The following is an 18,161-nucleotide window of genomic DNA, read 5'->3' as shown; positions in this document are numbered from 1 at the left end:
TGTAAAACTTTAGATCCTACACATCCACTCAGTTCTACTTCAGCCAATTGCTCAGACAAACAAATTTGTTTACATTTGCTGGAGGATAATGCTGTCCTCTTCTTGTTTTCAGTGTCGCCTGAAAATGAGAACAGGCGTTTGCATGGCACTGTTGTACCCGGCCTCACAAGATATTTATATGCCAGATGCACTAAAGATTCATATGTCCCTTCATTCTTCAACCACCATTCCAGAGGACATGCATCGATGCCGATGATGGGTTCTGCTCGATAATAATCCAGACCAGAGCGGACCGACGCATGTTCATTTTCATCATCTGAGTCAGATGCCATCAGCAGAAGGTTGATTTTCTTTTTTGGTGGTTCAGGTTCTGTAGTTTCCGCATCTGAGTGTTGCTCTTTTAAGACTTCTAAAAGCATGCTCCACACCTCATCCCTCTCAGATTTTGGAAGGCATTTCAGATTCTTAAACCTTGAGTCTAGTGCTGTAGCTATTTTTAGACATCTCACATTAGTACCTTCTTTGAATTTTGTCAAATCTGCTGTGAAAGTGTTCTTAAAATGAACATGTGCTGGGTCATCGCCCAAGACAACTATAACATGAAATATATGGCAGAATGCGGGTAAAACAAAACAGGAAGCATACAATTCTCCCCCAACGAGTTCAGTCACAAATTTAATTTAAAAAAAAAAAAAAAAGCATTAAACCACCATCATCAGCATGGAAACATATCCTCTGAAATGGTGGCCAAAGCATGAAGGGGCATCTGGATGTTTAGCATATCTGGCACGTAAATACCTTGCAATGCCAGCTACAAAAGTGCCATGCAAATGCCTGCTCTTACTTTCAGGTGACAGTGTAAATAAGAAGAGGGCAGCATTATGTTCCGTAAATGTAAACAAACTTGTTTGTCTTAGCGATTGGCTGGACAAGAAGTAGGACTGAGTGGACTTGTAGGCTCTAAAGTTTTACATTGTTTTGGTTTTGAGTGCAGTTATGTAACAAAAGAAAACAAAAATATACATTTATAAGTTACACTTTCACAATTAAAGAGATTGCACTACAGTGCTTGTATGAAGTGAATTAAAAATACTATTTTTTATCATTTTTACAGTGCAAATATTTGTAATAAAAAATATAAAGTGAGCAGTGTACACTTCGTATTCTGTGTTGTAATAGAAATGAATGTATTTGAAAATGTAGAAAAACATCCAAAAATATTAACGGATAGAATACCATCTGAAATTTATTAAACAGTGTGATTAATCACAATGAATTTTTTTGAGTTAATCATTCGAGTTAACTGCAATTAATCGACAGCCCTAATGTGAACTTTGCAATATTCAGCTTTGATAGTGTTTTACAAATAATTCAAGGTTTGTTACACATCTGTTTGTTGTAGTAAAATGACTGTCCTTGAGCACTATCCAGATTTGTAGCTTTATGGGACATTTCAGGAAGGAATAATACATTTCTGCACTTTACCAGTTACTCTGTGTTCCGCTGCTTTTCTGGAATAATGTGGCCATAACAAATATCTGAAAGTGGGTTTGTGCTGTTACCTCTCCTTGAAGGGGAAGGCAGGTAGCCAGTATGATGTGTAAATGGATAACTAACCTTTCCTTTTCCAGGAACTGGAGTGTTCAGGAAAAGTGGATAACTTTGAAACACTTGGAAAGGCTTCACAAACAAATACTGCCACACTCTGACAGTCCTGGTGTATCTCTAAAATTGTGTCAGGTAACCAGAGCCACCAAGGAGGGCTTAAAGGGGGGAAAACACAAACAAGACCTTTTAAAAGCATGCACTGGGTTGGGCAGACTTCCCTCTCTCCTGAAAACCAAAAATCAAAACAAACAAAAAAATTTCCAAGCCCATGAAGGAGTTCTTCCTTTTGTTTATTATTGTTATTTTGGTTTCACGTTCATGTTTTGGTTTGAAAGGTCAGTGGTGGCAAAGTTACAGAAAAGGCTTCTATAGAAAGTCAGCAGAAAACAAAAGACAATCTGTTCAAAGGCTGAGAACCTGTGTTCAGTGTCTGGACATGTGCCAAATACAGGGTGTTGGCCTGCATGAAAAACTAGCATATGTTACTGCTTACTGTATGTAAGTAGCTCACTAAAGCCAGCTGTTCTGTATACATTAGAACCCTGACACAGATGGTGGCAGAGAGGCAACAGAGGTGATTAACCTGTACTATCTGGAGTTATAAAGTTAATGCTTGAACTCTATTTTATAGAAAGCAAAGCAGAATTTTAAACGGTTATCAAATACCCAACTAAAAGTCCTCCTTTATCGTCTTATATTATACATTGTGGTGCTTATTCTGCTTTGTGGAATATCAATAACCACATGTAGAATATAGAGATCAGCGAATGAGCCCCTGCACTTTCTCTGTATGGATATTTCTCCTTACTTTTTAAGCAATATCAAATGAGTGAGGTTTTTCAATGATTTATCAATTAATACCACTTGTTATGTGGGCCATATGGGATACTTAGTGGCCAGTTTGTTAAACCATTAAGACTGGTCCTGATTCTCCTCTTACAGCATCTCTAAACCTGTGGAAATTTATTGCCTTCAAAGAATTATTCCTGACTTTCACTGGACAGTCCAAATAAGAGGAGAATAGAGCCCCTAGCTTCAAACATAGAACACTTACCAAATCAGTTTAGCTAACTTTAGTAATGTATCTTTAGAGGGCGTGAGAAGCACCTAGTTGTGAATAAAGGACTAACAAATTACTATTTTGTGGTGATAATTTAGTTGTCCTTACATGAACTTATGTATTTCAGAGTTGTCACAGACCTTCCTTAACTCAGTCAGAACTTAAAAGGAGCAGGTGCCTGTGTATGTATGTACATGTGCATGAGAATATGTGCCTAGCTCGATGAAAATCTGATCAGTGGTGTTTAGTTCACACTTAAAGTTTAAAAAGTATAATCCATCATCTTAATGCCCCCTTCACTTGCACTGTGCAAACCAAAAACCAGATTGCAACCAAGATTGATCTTTCCATCAAGACTTCCTTAGCAATATATCTAGTTCCTCTATATATCATGTTAGTACATTAGCGCCTTTTATGTCCTGTAGTTTCAGTTAGAATCATGCTACCAATACACGCAGTAACTTGCAGGAAGTACAGTATTGGTTTTGAGAAGTCTTGGGCTTTGGGAGGTAAGGAAACGAGGGCTAGTGTCTTCCACATCTTTCTGCTGACAAATAAATTGGAACCTAAATAGGCTCAGCAAGGAGGAATAAGTTCACAAATGGTGTAGGAAAATCTGTTTCTTTTCAGGATAGCAACCTGTTATATTACAGCCATTTACTTCCCACTAGTACAATACTGAATTTTTGTCTTTGAGGGCAGAGCTGGATCCTCTTTAAGACATCTTTCAAATAAATAAGTATTCAAATCACACTACATAAATATTGGGGTGCTCTTCGGAAAGGCTGCTATCACAGGAAGATTTACAATGACCCTCTTTTCAACTATCTGGAGAGCGTTTTTCTTCTATACTCAAGAAAGAACTGGATGTTTAGGAATGTTTGAGATCTTTTACCAGTATTGACAAAGTGTGGTAGAACAGCCCTTGCATTTGGTTTCTTGTCTAAAGCTCAACAACTTTGTATTTTATATTTGTTGCCAATGTAAGCATGAGGAATGTAATGAAGTGTTGCTGTGCTGCAAGTATCTCAGCAGATGTTGAAATCAGTTCCAGTTCCTGAAAACACTTCTCGCCAACATAGTCTTCGCATTCACGATAACTGAAACATGTGGGATTCATCTACATCATTCTTACAGGTATATTCTCTCTCTCTCTTTTTAAACTCCCCAGGCTTACTTGCTTCCTTGTACTTTATGATCATATGTGCCTGCGTGCTTGTACCCAGGCACATAGCCCGACGCATCAACCAGGTCTTCTCGTCCTGCTTTGCCTCTTCCTTTCCCACTTGGATCAAACCTCTCTTTGTGGGAACCAGTGAATTTTGACGTGTCTGTAAGTCGTGATACAGTTGGAGATGAAATGGTTTTCTATTGGGAGAAAGACGACAAGAAAACACTTTTCATTGAAAAGAAAACTACTTTTAACATTATAAATCATTAACTACTGTTGATATCGTAATTGCAGAGTAGTGATGCATTTTAAGAGACCGAAAATAAATGAGAAAATGTTAGTTTTGTGGCACTGGATGTAATGACTTCATTAGTTACAAATTGGAGTACAGAATGGCTTTGGGCATGAAGGCCAACATTTTCAAAAGTGGCTCCAGATTTCGGGTGGGGAGGGTGAAACATCTGAATTCATGTCCCTACTCCAGTGAATATCCAGGTAAGTGCCCTAACCATCAGGCTATGGAGTCACACACTTTCTGGCCTAATACATAATTATTTTTTAAAAAGTAGAAAAGCTTCAGCAGAACAGATTGAGAGAGCCCTGCCCAAAATATCCCATAGCCCAATGGTTAGGGTAGTTTCCTGGGAGATAGGTGACCTGGGTTCAAATCCCTGCTCCATATGAGACTGGGAGAACCTCAGTCTCCCACATCCTAGGTGAGTGCTCTGGCTACTGGGCAAAAGGGGGCGGGAGTACCACTAAAACCACATTTTTTGGCAAGAAATAGGTGACCTGGCTTTTACTCAACAGCTGGGATGAAAGGAGAGAAAAAGGTATTTCACAAAGCCATATGGGATCATGAGAACTTCATTTTTGACCAGAAGCAGAGGTGAGATAGTGGCCATCTTTGACAATTTAGTTTTGTAGATTTATAGTTAAGTCAGAGGAAAAGAGGAAAAAATACAAACACGCAGTTTACACCTCTGTGTTTTTTGCATTGTGACAGAAGACAGAGAAGGTGTGACATCTTCAGTGCTGTCAGTTGATGCCCCTGGCACTAAGATGATCAATGTCCAATAATGCTTGCTAATCTATCTCGTGGGTGCTGCAGTATTAGTAATTGTTTATACTGTATTTTAAAGACAAAGAGCCAATACTATTTTTGTGTGGCCCAGTGCATGTTAGGGGAAAGAAAGTACTTTCTTTGAGATAAAGCAACCTTCAGGACAAAAGATAATAGTTAACATGCAATTGTTTGCTGTCTTTTATATTTCTTTCTTGATTTACAAAATACTCACAGTACAAAGGATTCTTGACATGAAACACATTCTGGTAAAAAAAAGTATAAAAAAATAATTCATGAAAGATTTCATAATTTCAAAGTTGTTTCTGTTTGCAGTTTTTGAAAGGACTTAAAAACAATTTTTTTTAATCTAAACCCAGTTTTCAGCAAACCAATGTTGATAATAATTTTGATAACACTGGGAATAAAACTGATAAAAAAATCATCAAAAAAACCCCACCTCTTGTCTAGACTTCAGCAGTGCAATACATCCTCAGCCCTTAGGAAACTTCAACTAGCACAAAACGCTGCAGTGCACGTCCTCAGTTACACAGGTGACCGAGAGCACACCAGACCTGTCCTCTGCTCTCTACACTGGCTTCCCAGAGAATTTCTGATCAAGTTCAAAGTCTCAGTCCTTATCTTCAAAGTGCCCTGGTATGGGCTCGGGATATCTAAAAGGCTGCCGGCCGTAACTGACAATTACTCTCCTCTGGTACAATGAAACTCACAACAAGAGTAAAGCTTTTCTGTGCAGGAAACAGAACCTTCTCTAGGGGTGATCTCAGATCATGGGATGAACTCTCCCAGGAACTAAGTATCATCACAACCTCAGCACTCACCTTCTCTAATATAAACACACAACAACAGGTACATTTAACACCACCACCACCACACCAAAACAAGACACTCCATCACACACGCTTCTCCCTCTGGGGAGCAGATGAGAGAACAAACAACACAACAGATATGTAATCACACTGATTAATGCACTAGTGGAAGGCACTCTGATACTACAGCAATAAGTGCAGTATAAAAACCTACACAGAACAGAAAAAAAATCACAACCCCCTCCCTCCACCACGACCCCAAAATACCCCCAAAGTTTTCCATTTTTTAAAAAAATTTTGATTTTTTTTGTTTGTTTAATAAAGAAAAAAGATGATTTATCCACAAAATAGTTTTGTTAGAAAAAATTTGACCAGTCTACCTTGTCACATTAGCAGGTTTTTATAACATCACATTGTGAAAACAGACAAGCAACTTCCATTAAATACAACACAACTCAAATACGTACCCCCTTTGTCAAGACAGCTGAGAGAAGAAAAGCACTACTTTCACTTTGTCCTAAAGGTCAACACTCTCAGGTTTTAGTACACCTGTCATAAACATACAGCTACGGGTAGCATAAAATCCCTCTTTAACCTATAAAGGGTTAATTCCTTTTTTACCTGTAAAAGGTTAAGAAGCTCAGATAACCTGGGTGACACGTGACCAAAAGGACCAATAAGGGGAGAAGATACTTTCAAATCTTTGGGGGAAGGTTTTGGTCTGTCTCTCTCAGAGCCAGCCAAGAAACCAGGTGGGGATATTACATCTTCTTAAGTATATCTGAACTAAGCATCTAGTCTTGCTGAAATAGTAACAGCAGAAAAGAAATGCGTTAGATTACCTTTTGTTTTAGCTTGTGAATTTTCCCTGTGCTAAGAGGAAGGTTTATCCCCGTTTTTGTAACTTTAAGGTTTTGTCTAGAGGGGAAATCCTCTGCATTCTTGAGTCTTTTGTTATTCTGTAAAGTACCTACCATCCTGATTTTACAGAGGTGATTCTTTTACCTTTTCTTTAATTAAAATTCTTTTAAGAACCTGATTGATTTTTCATTGTTCTTAAGATCCAAGGGTTTGGGTCTGTGTTCACCTGTACCAATTGGTGAGGATATATTCTCAAGCCTCCCCAGGATAGGGGGTGTAGGGGCTTGGGGGGATATTTGGGGAAGGTAGGGCTCCAAGTGGCCCTCCCTAAATGTTTGTTTAAATCACTTAGTGGTGGCAGCGATACTAAGCTTAGAAAGGAATTTGTGCCTTGGGAAGTTTTTAACCTAAGCTGGTAAAAATAAGCTTAGGGGTCTTTCATGCAGGTCCCCACATCTGTACCCCAGAGTTCAGAGTGGGGAAGGAACCCTGACAACACCAAAGGCAGATATGGACTCCAATGTCAAGGACCGTCCACCACTGAGAGCAACCTGCCCCAATCACCAGTTAAATAACGAAGCTGAATGTTTCCAAATTATATTTTGCTTTACACTAATGACATTTGATGGGGACATGCAACATAACAACAACATAGTGGAGGTGGCCTTAAAAAATATGTAAACTTTTTGTTAGATATTGAATAAACCAATTTATATACTTCTCCCCTCCCCTCCCTGCAAACAAACCCAACACACCTGAAATGTCTGTTGAGCCACTTTGAAATGATGGATACCGCAGCAAGTGTGGTTCAGAGCTCTCTGTTCAGAATACCACCAGGTTCAATCATCACTGGGATCCCTTGTCTGCTATTGTCCACTTTTTAAGTTTTCAGCCATTTTGACTTTATGAATTATACCTGTGCAGTGTACAGCTACAGTAAGGCATGGAGCTATGCCATGCCAAGAGTCAGACCATTGTGAGATCAGAGGTAGCTCAACCAATCACCACCCTTACTCTACACTTAGTTTGCATGGAACAATTTCATTGATTGTATGAGGAAGACTGCACAGATGGTGGTTTACTTGGTCCAACTGCCATCCGCACAAATCAACACAATTCTCCCAAAACAATACAACTCCCACACAAATTAACACACCCACCCACACAATGGGATTATTGTGTGTGCTGGTTGTGGCAAACATCATTCATGTTTGCAGCTTTTTTTATACTTATGACTTTACTAATTATACTGGGGAGACAGGACAGGCTTTCAGCCGCCAGTACACAGAATAAGATGTTCTACAGTGCAACTTTGGGGCTTGGTTTTGGGGTGGAAGGGTTAGGTCATGTGGAAATAGGCCAACATTACAGAAAACATTGGTAAGAGCTGCAAGAATGAGGCTTCTGGAGTATTTATTTCTCAAATAATGTTGTTGAAAGATATTTGGGCCCTTTTTGGAGCTTTAACCCATATGAATCCAGGGGTAAAGCGCCACTTTACCCTTGGATTCATACAGAAATGAAAATGATGGCTGGGAAGAAGTGCCACTCTTGCAAATATGTATATTTTATTGGTTTGTTTTGGCATGGCAGTACTTTATATGGGGCTTTATTTTGTTTGTCCTGATTTATCACTGATCACCAGTACACTGCAGTCACAGCGATAGTAGGAAATACACCCCCATCAGCACTCACCTTAGCTGCACAACTAGACAAAAACCAAACTGTAATAAAATGAATAAGCTCAGACAACAGGGCAGCAGAGTTGGACTCTTGGCCTGATGCCCAACAAGGATCTTACTGTTGTTAATATATACCCAAAGCATTAGTGTATCTGACATGCACTCTGTATATAGACAGTCACATGCTAGAGTGTGGGCAGCTTAGATACTCCACAGCTACTTGTATTAATGCTGACCACAACTGTCCATTGCGGCAGCTGTCCTAATTCACAGCTGACTGGTATGGGAGACATGCTAGACCTCAGCCACAGAGTTAGCTTGTTAATTTCCTTGTAGCGAATAACCCAGTTCTGCTTTCTTCCAGGCAGAACACCCATAGTGTTTTTGAAATGGGATTGTAAGAACAAGATTGTTGTGTGGGCTGGCGTCCATATCCACCTTGCACTGCATGTAGAATGCTTCCATACATGTGTCCTATTTGTAGAGCCGTTTCAGCACATCCACAATACATTACCAACTACTGCAAATGCAGCAGCAGGAAGCCAGGGGTTCTTGCTGCAGAATTCAGGACCAGTTTACTGTGGAGTACCAGGCTCCTGTGTATAGTCAAGTCTCCCCTCCAGCCCCCGCATCACTTGCTGTGAAGATTTCAGTGGGCCAAAAAACATTGATAATTGCCAAAAAATAATTTAAAATACCAATGTAATTACACAGAGCATGGAGTCTGCAACAGGTGTGAGCAAAGGGTTAGTCAGGGCTTTGTGCAAAACACATGGCCCTTTCCTCTCCATCCTCCACCACCCACAGACACATGATTTTCAGTATAAGGAACAGCTAAATTAGGCAATTGGTGAGCAACAGCATGTGTCCCCATCGGTTATACAGGCTGGAAGTGGAGGGGAGAATCCCTCATCTCAGCCCCTTGGCTGCTCAGAACAACAGTTGCAGCAGCATATCAGCAAAGGGCAGGTTGTAAGACAAAATGCATTTGGGGCATTTATTGGTTAGGTTTATTTATAGGTGCCTAATTCCCTCTCTGTAAGTGAGAACTGGGAGCTTCCTGCTACAAGCATCTCCCCTATTTGGACAGTGCTGACCCAAGCTCATTAAAAAAATAAAGAAGCCAGAGCAGATTGTATGGTCTGTGGGATGAGCGAATGACCCCCAAGTAAGCAGAAAAAAAGTTAATCAAGCTGTGATGCTTGCTGAAGTATCCTTCAATCTCCCCAGACACTGGAAGCAGCTGTAGGGGCTGGAAACTTGCAAAAAGCAAAGCTTATTAGTAAGTAGTCAAAGGGGTAAACTTAGGTTTTTCCCATATGTGTTTATAGAACATTGTTGCTAAAATAGTTCTTTACCCACACACCACAGGATGCTACCAACAATTAAGGCTGTTTGTTTTGTAAACAGAAATAATCCACATGCAAGAGACAATCTTTTCAGTGTGAAGTTAAGACCACCGTCCCTATTTTAAAACACACACATTGTGTAGCATTGGCCTCCTCATCATCTCTGCTTACTTTGCTGAACTTCGGTTTTACACGTTACACATTCTCACGTCACGGGACGCCCTCTACATTTTAGGTGACTTCCTTAAACTTCAGCAGATTAGTCTTCAAGACAGAATTCAGTTCTGATGGTTTGTAAGGGCACATCTCAAAGAGTTGGATAAAAAATGACATGCTCCAACTTCCTCCCCCCACATGAACAGCAGTGACAAGTAAAGGTTTAATAGACTTGTCCATATAATCCAATTCAAGCCCTGGGATTGCTGAAGTTAGGATGGAACACACACACACGCACAATTTCTGAGCAGATGTACAATTAATTTAACCCCATTGGTTTCACTGGGACTGCAGAAGGTGTACATCAGTGCAGGATGTCTCCAATGTCAATGTTACAATGCACAAACAACAGGGCTACATTTGTTTTCAGAAGTTGCCAGTCATTTATCTGGGAACTTTCTCCATTTTGTGACTTATTTCCCCAGGTATCTACACATTTTTCTATTGTTACCTCATAGAACCCCAGTGCTAGGTCTAATGCAACTCAACAAAAAGGTCCATACTTCATCGGTAAGGATCAAACCCGTTTTCAGTGCCAGAGCAATACTCTCTCTAAAGTGTGGTAGATAGCAATAGATGTAATAAAACAGCTACATCCTACAATTTAGCAACTCTTCCTCATTTCTCTAATCGTCTAATTCAGCATTTTTCAAAGTTCGGGTCATGACCCAGTACTGAATTGCGTTATGTCAGGCACTGGGTTGCTCTGGTCAGCACCACCGACTGGGATGTTAAGAGTCCCCTCAGTGGTGCTGCCTAGCTAAGGCAGGCTAGAGTGCCTACCTGTTCCGACACCGCACTGCGCCCCGGAAGCAGCCAGCAGAGGGTCTGGCTTGTAGGCAGGGGGGCCACGGGGCTCCACACGCTGCGCCTGTCCTGAGCACTGGCTCCACACTTCCACTGGCTGGGAACCAGGGGATGGGGAATTGCAGTGCCTGCGAGTGAGAGTCGCACACCTCTGCCTAGGAGCTGGACCTGCTGCTGGCTGCTTCCAGGGCGCAGCACGGTCCCAGGCCAGCCGGGAAGCCTGCCTCTGCCCACTAGCTGCACCGCTGACTGGGAGCCGCCAGAGGTAAGTCAGCACCCCAACCCTATGCCCCAATCCCCTGCCCCAGCCCTGAAACCCCCTGAAACCTGGAACCCCTGGACCCCTGAGCCCCAAGCCCCACCCCAGAGCCTGCACCCCCAGGCCAAAGCCCTGATCCCCTCCCACACCCCAATCCGCTGCCCCAGCCCAGAACCCCCTCCCATACCATGAACCCCTCATTCCCAGCCCCACACCCCAACCTTCTGCCCCAGCCCTGAGCCCCTCCCACACCCCAAACTCCTCATCCCCAGCTCTGTTGGGTCGTGGGCATCAACAATTTTCTTCAACTGGGTGCCCAGAAAAAAGTTAGAAAACCACTGATCTAGTTTTCCAATAAATTCAGGTCTGTGGACTTTGCTACAGGCCTTCACATCAACTTGCTAATGATTTTAAACTCTCCTGTTGCAAAGTCACCAAGCAACCACAATTCCCAATGAAGCCACTGGAAAATGAGGATGCTCATTACCTCTGAAAAATCAGGCCACAAGCCTTCAAAACAGTGTCAATTTCACAATCTTAGAACAAAGAAAATAGTGATCCCACCCATTATGTGCATTTCCATCACAAGCTAGAGCCATCTATTGAGAACAGTTCCAGCACCAGGGGAATCAAGAAGAAAGAAACATAAAAGTAGCATCCATGGAGACTGACAGTCTCTCTCTCCAAATTAACTGAGTAATGTGTAGGTCTTTTCTCCAATTGTATCTGAAGGTATTGAGAAGAATCCCACCCTTGTTTGTATTACAAGCAGATGATGACAAGCCTGTCTGACTTTCTGTTATCACAAGAGACAAACTGATTGTCCACCATGCTTCCAGAAGTGTGAACATCCAACAGACAGAGAATTTTACCTTGGCAATTTCATATTTCTTTTGGATTTGTTCAAAAGACATTAGAGATAATAATACAATAGCATCAGTTTCCATTTCTTTGTCTTCCAGGTTTTCTTGGTCCAGGTATATTCACAGATTGTGAAATTTGTACATGCTCAGATAGACGAATACTCAGAAGATACTACTTCTACTACACTTACTAGTTTTCTAAATGCTTTGTTTACGTTAACAGAACACTAAAGAAATAGTGAAAAGTTGAGTGTAGACCATGTCTTTGAAAACATAGGCAGATAGCATAGGCAGATTTAGTTCCACAATCTAATTTGCTCTCACTCTGTAGTGATTAATGAATGAATTTCTCATTCTTATCAAAAGATCAATCCAGAGAATTTCAGACTCACTGCTATACAGAATTAGGAAATGCAAGATGCTCCTTTGGCCAAACTCACTTACTTCTAATGAATTCTTGGTTAATATAAGAATAAAATATTTTTCTACATCCATGAAACAAATGGCAGTGGAATGTGGGATTGGGAAGACGTGGACAAAACTATCATGGTAAGATGTACATTTTCAAGCAGGTCTGTTTTCCTACAAAGACAAGGACTTTCATCTTTCCAGGTCTCTTCTGTCAGAGGTCAGTGGAGATACCACAGAGCATGATTTGGTTAAGGTCAACTGTTCTTTATATCCAGGTATTTAAAAGAGTTAAGCAGGCCAATAGAAATACACGTCTTCAATAACTTTAGACTTCTGACTTAACTACTCTTATATTAAGCCTGGACTAAAAAAAAATATCCAAAGTACCTGTAAGGCCGGGGGCCTGAACGAGAAGATTTTTTTCAAAGCAGCATGTGGTTGTTTACACAGACTTATTTTAGCCTCCAGAAAACCAAACTGAGTTCCCATATTGCTTCTTCATCCCTGCTATTCTGATGCAAGCAAGGAAAAGAAGAACTCTTGCCTTCAGCTGAAAGGGAGCCAATGGACACTAGTTTGTTATAAGTAAACCTGTAGGATATTTATGCAGGTTTTTCAGATGGCTTATGAGACGTTCCAAATTTCAGCAGAACTCCCTGTATGTGCTGTTGTGTATGCAACTTGCTCTGTCAAAATGTCTCTTCAGCCATGGACAAAACTAAGTATGGGGGCTGGACTGGCAATTGGTCCACGGATAAACTATAGGTGGGGGCAAGTTAACTCTTCTCAGTAGCACATCTGCACTATACAATATGGAGCAAAGAAACAGCTGCCCCTGCATGGACTCTTCTGTACGAGTTCTTTTAAATTCACATTAGTAAATGGCCTGCATGTTTGAGATGATGGCCAATTTATTTATTTCTGATTTTGTTTTGCCATGTGGGCTATAACTTTATCAACTCTACTCCTTTATTTGCTCTGGCCCAAAGAGTTTACAATCTAGGAAATATCTTATAGTCTAAAATATTACTATGTAATCTGAACCATGTATCTCTTTGTCTGGAGTAAACTGGTTTTATATCCCACATGGGCCAGGGGTATGAGTGCAAACAGGACTTCAGCCTGACAACTTGAATTTTAGACAGTGCTTTACAATTACTGGTGAGGGGATTACAGGTCTGTAGATCACACCTTCCCAATACATTCATCATTATATGGAGATATACCTATCTCATAGAACTGGAAGGGAAAGGCCATTGAGTCCAGTCCCCTGCTTTCACAGCAGGACCAAGTACTGTCCCTGACAGATTTTTGCCCCAGATCCCTAAATGGCCCCCCCTCCTAGAAGTGGACAGGAAACTCCTCTTCTGAAAAAGGGTTAAGTTGTCCAGCAGCCGGGAAAGGATGATACTTGGGTGTCACAGCAGTGACAGAACTTGGAAAAGAAGCCAACCCTTAGACCAAAGCATCTAAGTTTCCCTTTTCCTTCAAAGCTTCAGGGATTGCTATTTAACTGGAGCACCCAAATGATCTCCCCATCCCGCTAAGTTAAAGGAGTTTTACTTCTTGCTTTATGGCCTCTGGGCCAGTGTTTGTTTCTGATGTAAATAACATCTTATAACATTTGAAGAGAGGGAGGAAGTTATCTGCTTGTCCCCGCCTGTGCCTAAAAAAACAAAAATGTAGCACTATATTTAAATTAACTCTGTGGTTCTTTAAATACAGTGCTACTTAACTCACTTAGCCAGCCACCTATCTTCTCCTTCATAATGATAGGTTTTAGCTGAAGAGCAGGCAAACAGTTCTGCTCTTTAATTTAGCAACCCTTCCATCTGCTTGAATTGTGTGATAATTAGCCACACTTCATTTTTTTATTTATACGGCGCCTCTAACTAAATTATTCTCAAGACAATAGTTCACATACATCTGACCTTTTGTTGTCAAGACACCATTTTATGATCCACCCCCTAATGAATATTTTCAATCACAAAAAAAGCGTGTGCATGCATGTACCTATGTTTCCAGGCTATATCTGGTAAATACCCATTTGCACATGTAATTACCCCAACTTGGAATGGCACAAAGCTGAACAGAGCTCCACTTTTTAAAAAAAAGGTTAATTAAGTTATTGAATCCAGCATTTACCAGCAGAACCGAGTTAAACTTCTAGCCCTTCTGCAAAGAATCCATTCTGGATTGCTAAATTAAGCTGCCCATGGCATTTTCTGAACTATTAGAAGCTGCTTGGTGTAGAATGGGTAGATAAAGTGCTGAGAGACACAAAAGACCAATGACAAAGTCATCTTGATTTGTCACAGGCACTTTCCCAAAATACCTCTTACCTCTTGTCACCACCAAAATTGGAATGGAATTGATTTATGGGATTCTCTGGACTCCCAAAAATTACCTCTCTTCCCTTCACTCAGTTATCTTCACTCTCCCAAACATCTGAGCCATCAGTTGCAATTTAGGTTTCCACGCTTCTGCCAACATGAGGGGAAAACCCCTGTACAAAAAAAATCAATATTCCAACACATCTGTTTGCAATGCATAACCATTTGATAATGTTTTGCAGCTCACATTCCAGAATACAGATCAACATTTCCACTCATCTTAGTATCTGGCTGCCAACTGTTGCCTTTCCAGTCATATCAACCAACAAATAATTTTGTCCTTCTAAAAACATTCTGAAGAAAAAAAAATATGAATCCCTTATAGCAAGAGTTCCTGTGCCCAGCACCTTCCAATCTCGAAAGTAAGGACTAGTAGATCTCACTGCTGAAGCAGAGATCTCCCTAAGCAAGAATGGGCAGTCCTTTAAAAATAGATGTGCCCCACCATAAAAAAAAATCTCAGCCAAAACTCAACTCAAGGTAAGCCATCAAAAGCCCTTGATCTTCCACTGAAGTCTACCAACATGAGAGTCCCACTTCATATTATTTACATCATCCAGCAATTGAAATAGTGGGATATGCCTAAAATATTACTTGGGCCCCAAAAATGGCCCCCTGAAGCCTAAAAAGACCATCAAATACACATACCAAGAAATACTGATTAATTCTGTCTTCAGCAGAACTGAATGCACAGCCCTGCTATGCACACACAAAATCAGTTAAAACATGAACAGTGAAAAGCATCAGGAAACTAAAACAAAAGAGTAACCCTTGGAAAACATTTCACTGGCCTCTCCACTAACGTCTTAAAACGTATTGCTCCTCTCTGCACGGTGGTAAATCTCAAAATTAAACTAGACTGGGATGAAGGGATGGTGGGATCAAATCCTTTCAGGGTGCCATTGCAAACAACTTTGTATCTCAATTAAATGTCATTCTGGCTACTAACTCTCAGAATAAGCTTTTATTCTAGAAACCTGATGGTTGAGGAAAGTATCTGGAGTTACTAGATTCGTAGACAGACTACTGTGGAAAGCTTCCAACTCAGGTTTACATGATATTATAGGTTGTTGCATCTTTTAACGCCTCATGGTCACCAAGAACAACAGGCATGCTATAACCCCTCCTTCAACATTCAGGGGAACAGAATAACACTGTTCCACCTCAGTCAGAACCCTCCCCAAAGCAATGATGGAGAGCTCCTCACAGCATATTTTAAGAACCACAGGATCCCATCTGAGTTTCACTTATGAGATCATAGCTGTTAAATGTATCAATTTAGAAGTCCTGCATAAGTAGTAAAAGCTAATTCAAATCCACCCTCATTTCCCCAGGTTTGATTTTCTTCCACCTCACTCCCCAAATTCCATTCTCTCCCCCCGCTTATGTTATCTATGCTATAGCTTGCCAGTACAAGAGGGAGAGGTGCAGGGGAGAATCATTCTGCCTGCCTACCACAGAAAAAAATCAAAGAGATGTCAGAAAAAACAGTGGTAGCATCTGTTCATCTCATCCGAACAGCTTGGTTTCTTGAAGCTTCATTGGTTTAGAGTGAAAAATAAATAAAATGGTTTAAAAACAAACAAACCCAGTACTATGCTGGCATATCTCAGTGAGAATACTAAGCACTTACGTAGTGCTACATTGTGCATCTGCAAACCACTCACTGCCCCTCGACACATGCAGGAAGCAGGTCTGTGTGCATTGTTAGCCATTGCTCATTTAAGTACCTAATTACTGATCACACCAAAGAGTAGAAGGGGCCTGGAGTAACCTTTATAGAATGTGCACAGATCAAAGTAAGTAGTGAGTTAGTTAATATAGTTCACAAGGTTAAGCACTCCAGCGAGGCTGAAATGTAACATAATTTTGGCAGATGTCAAATACGATAAAGGGCGAAACACTTATCCCATGTAAGTCAATTGCAAAGTTACTACTGATTTCAAACAGAAACAAGATTTGGCCCTTAATTAATTGAACCTTAGAACTGCAGCATCATTATAGTTATCACAGATTTCAAAGATCCTGTAAAAACCTGGTAAGTACTACAAGGATGATGACGATTGCTCTCTCTGAATCTGTCTCTCTTCTCCAGAAACTCTCACTGTGTATTGGCATTTGTCCCAGAACCTCTCCTTGGAAAGACTGTTTAAAATTAAAGTTTTAATTAAAAGACCTAGGCTCAGTTTCAGTAAGATAGTTGAACACATGCCTAACTTTAAGCAAGTAAATTGTCCCATTGACTTAACTTCAGCGGGCGTACTCAGATACTTAAATTTAGGCATGTTTTTAAAACTGTTCCAGAAACTGGTCCTATGTTACTTTTTATCATGTATGCTATTTCATTTTGCATTTCACTCAGTTTTGATAGTGAAAATAAATGAGCCCATGTAACTGGGCCAGATGTTACATTGTTTGGGTGACAACAGTAGGGAAATGGGGTGGAGAGGAGGAAAGCAACGAAACTTGACATTAAAAATGAACAAATCTATCAACACTAGGCTTTTTAAAACTTGGTTTTGTTACACAAAACCTATCTATTGGGACTAAGCTAGCTAACTGTATCTCTACTAATATTAAAAACACCGAACAACATTATGGGTCTCTCAGTCTTAAGGAGGAGAAAACAGATTTAAGAACAGACCATAAAAAAACTGAGAATTCTGCCGTTAACATTCCCATGTCCCATATCGTGCGCTAGGTTTATTTTAAGACTTAAGTCCTTGCTTTCTTTTGGTTTTGTGAATTTAATCAAAACCTTTTAAAGTTATTAAACAAGTCTTGTCTTTAACTCCCGTTTTTCTTGCAGCACAATTTATGAGTATTACTCTGCTCAGATCACATGCTAGAGCTCTCTTGACTATTGTGACTTTCTTTTCTTATTGGGTGGTACTGAGCAGCATAGCAGGACTATGTAGTACCCTTTGTAATAATGTGATACTGAGATATTTCATGAGCTTTGTTGCCATTTATTTCAGCACAAACATTTCAAGCAGGCTCATTGCCAGTGCCCAGTTCACCTCAGCAGCAAATATCTGCAATGACCAGTGATGGGAGACTAGATGAGGAGGGCTCTGAGTTACTTCAGAGAATTCTTTCCCAGGTGTCTCGCTGGTGGGTCTTGCCCACATGCTCAGAATCTAACTGATTCCCATATTTGGGGTCAGGAAGGAATTTCCCCCAGGTCAGAGTGCCAGAAGGTTTTTTTCACCTTCATCTGCAGCATGGGGCATGGGTCACTTGTTGGTTTAAACTAAAGTAAATGATGGATTCTCTGTAACTTGAAGTCTTTAAACTATGATTTGAGGACTCTGGTAAATCAGCCAGAGGTTGGGGGTCTATTTGAAAAATGGGGGGGTAAGATTCTGTGGCCTGCAATATGCAGGAGGTCAGGCTAGATCAGTAGTGGGCAGATAATCTGCTGGCAGGCCACTAGATAGTTTGTTTACATTTGAACGGCCGCCCGCAGCTCCCATTGGCCAGGAATGGCGAACTGCAGCCACTGGAGCTGCAGGCGGCCATGCAAATGTAAACAAACTATCTGGCAGACCACCAGTGGATTACCCTGACGGGCCGCATGTGGCCGGC

At 40.8% G+C, this 18,161-nt stretch overlaps 1 protein-coding gene across 6 annotated transcripts in view; it reads right to left on the bottom strand.

The window, feature by feature from the left end:
- Nucleotides 1-1,418: 1,418 nt before the first annotated feature.
- Nucleotides 1,419-18,161, bottom strand: part of LOC123364689 (tubulin polymerization promoting protein) — a 120,704-nt gene continuing 103,961 nt past the window's right edge. For 5 of the 6 annotated variants that reach the window (XM_045007014.1, XM_045007010.1, XM_045007011.1 and 2 more), the window contains one exon: nucleotides 1,419-4,036. In XM_045007014.1, coding sequence (XP_044862949.1) covers nucleotides 3,842-4,036 — 195 coding nt within the window. In that variant the 3' untranslated portion in view covers nucleotides 1,419-3,841. The remainder of the gene's footprint in view (nucleotides 4,037-18,161) is intronic. The other variant, XM_045007015.1, reaches the window with a different exon arrangement.

This window comes from Mauremys mutica, chromosome 2 (assembly GCF_020497125.1).
Source record: "Mauremys mutica isolate MM-2020 ecotype Southern chromosome 2, ASM2049712v1, whole genome shotgun sequence".
Classification (NCBI taxonomy): Eukaryota; Metazoa; Chordata; order Testudines; family Geoemydidae; genus Mauremys; species Mauremys mutica.
Note: the sequence above shows the minus strand (reverse complement) of the source record. Positions and strands in the feature narration are given on the sequence as shown.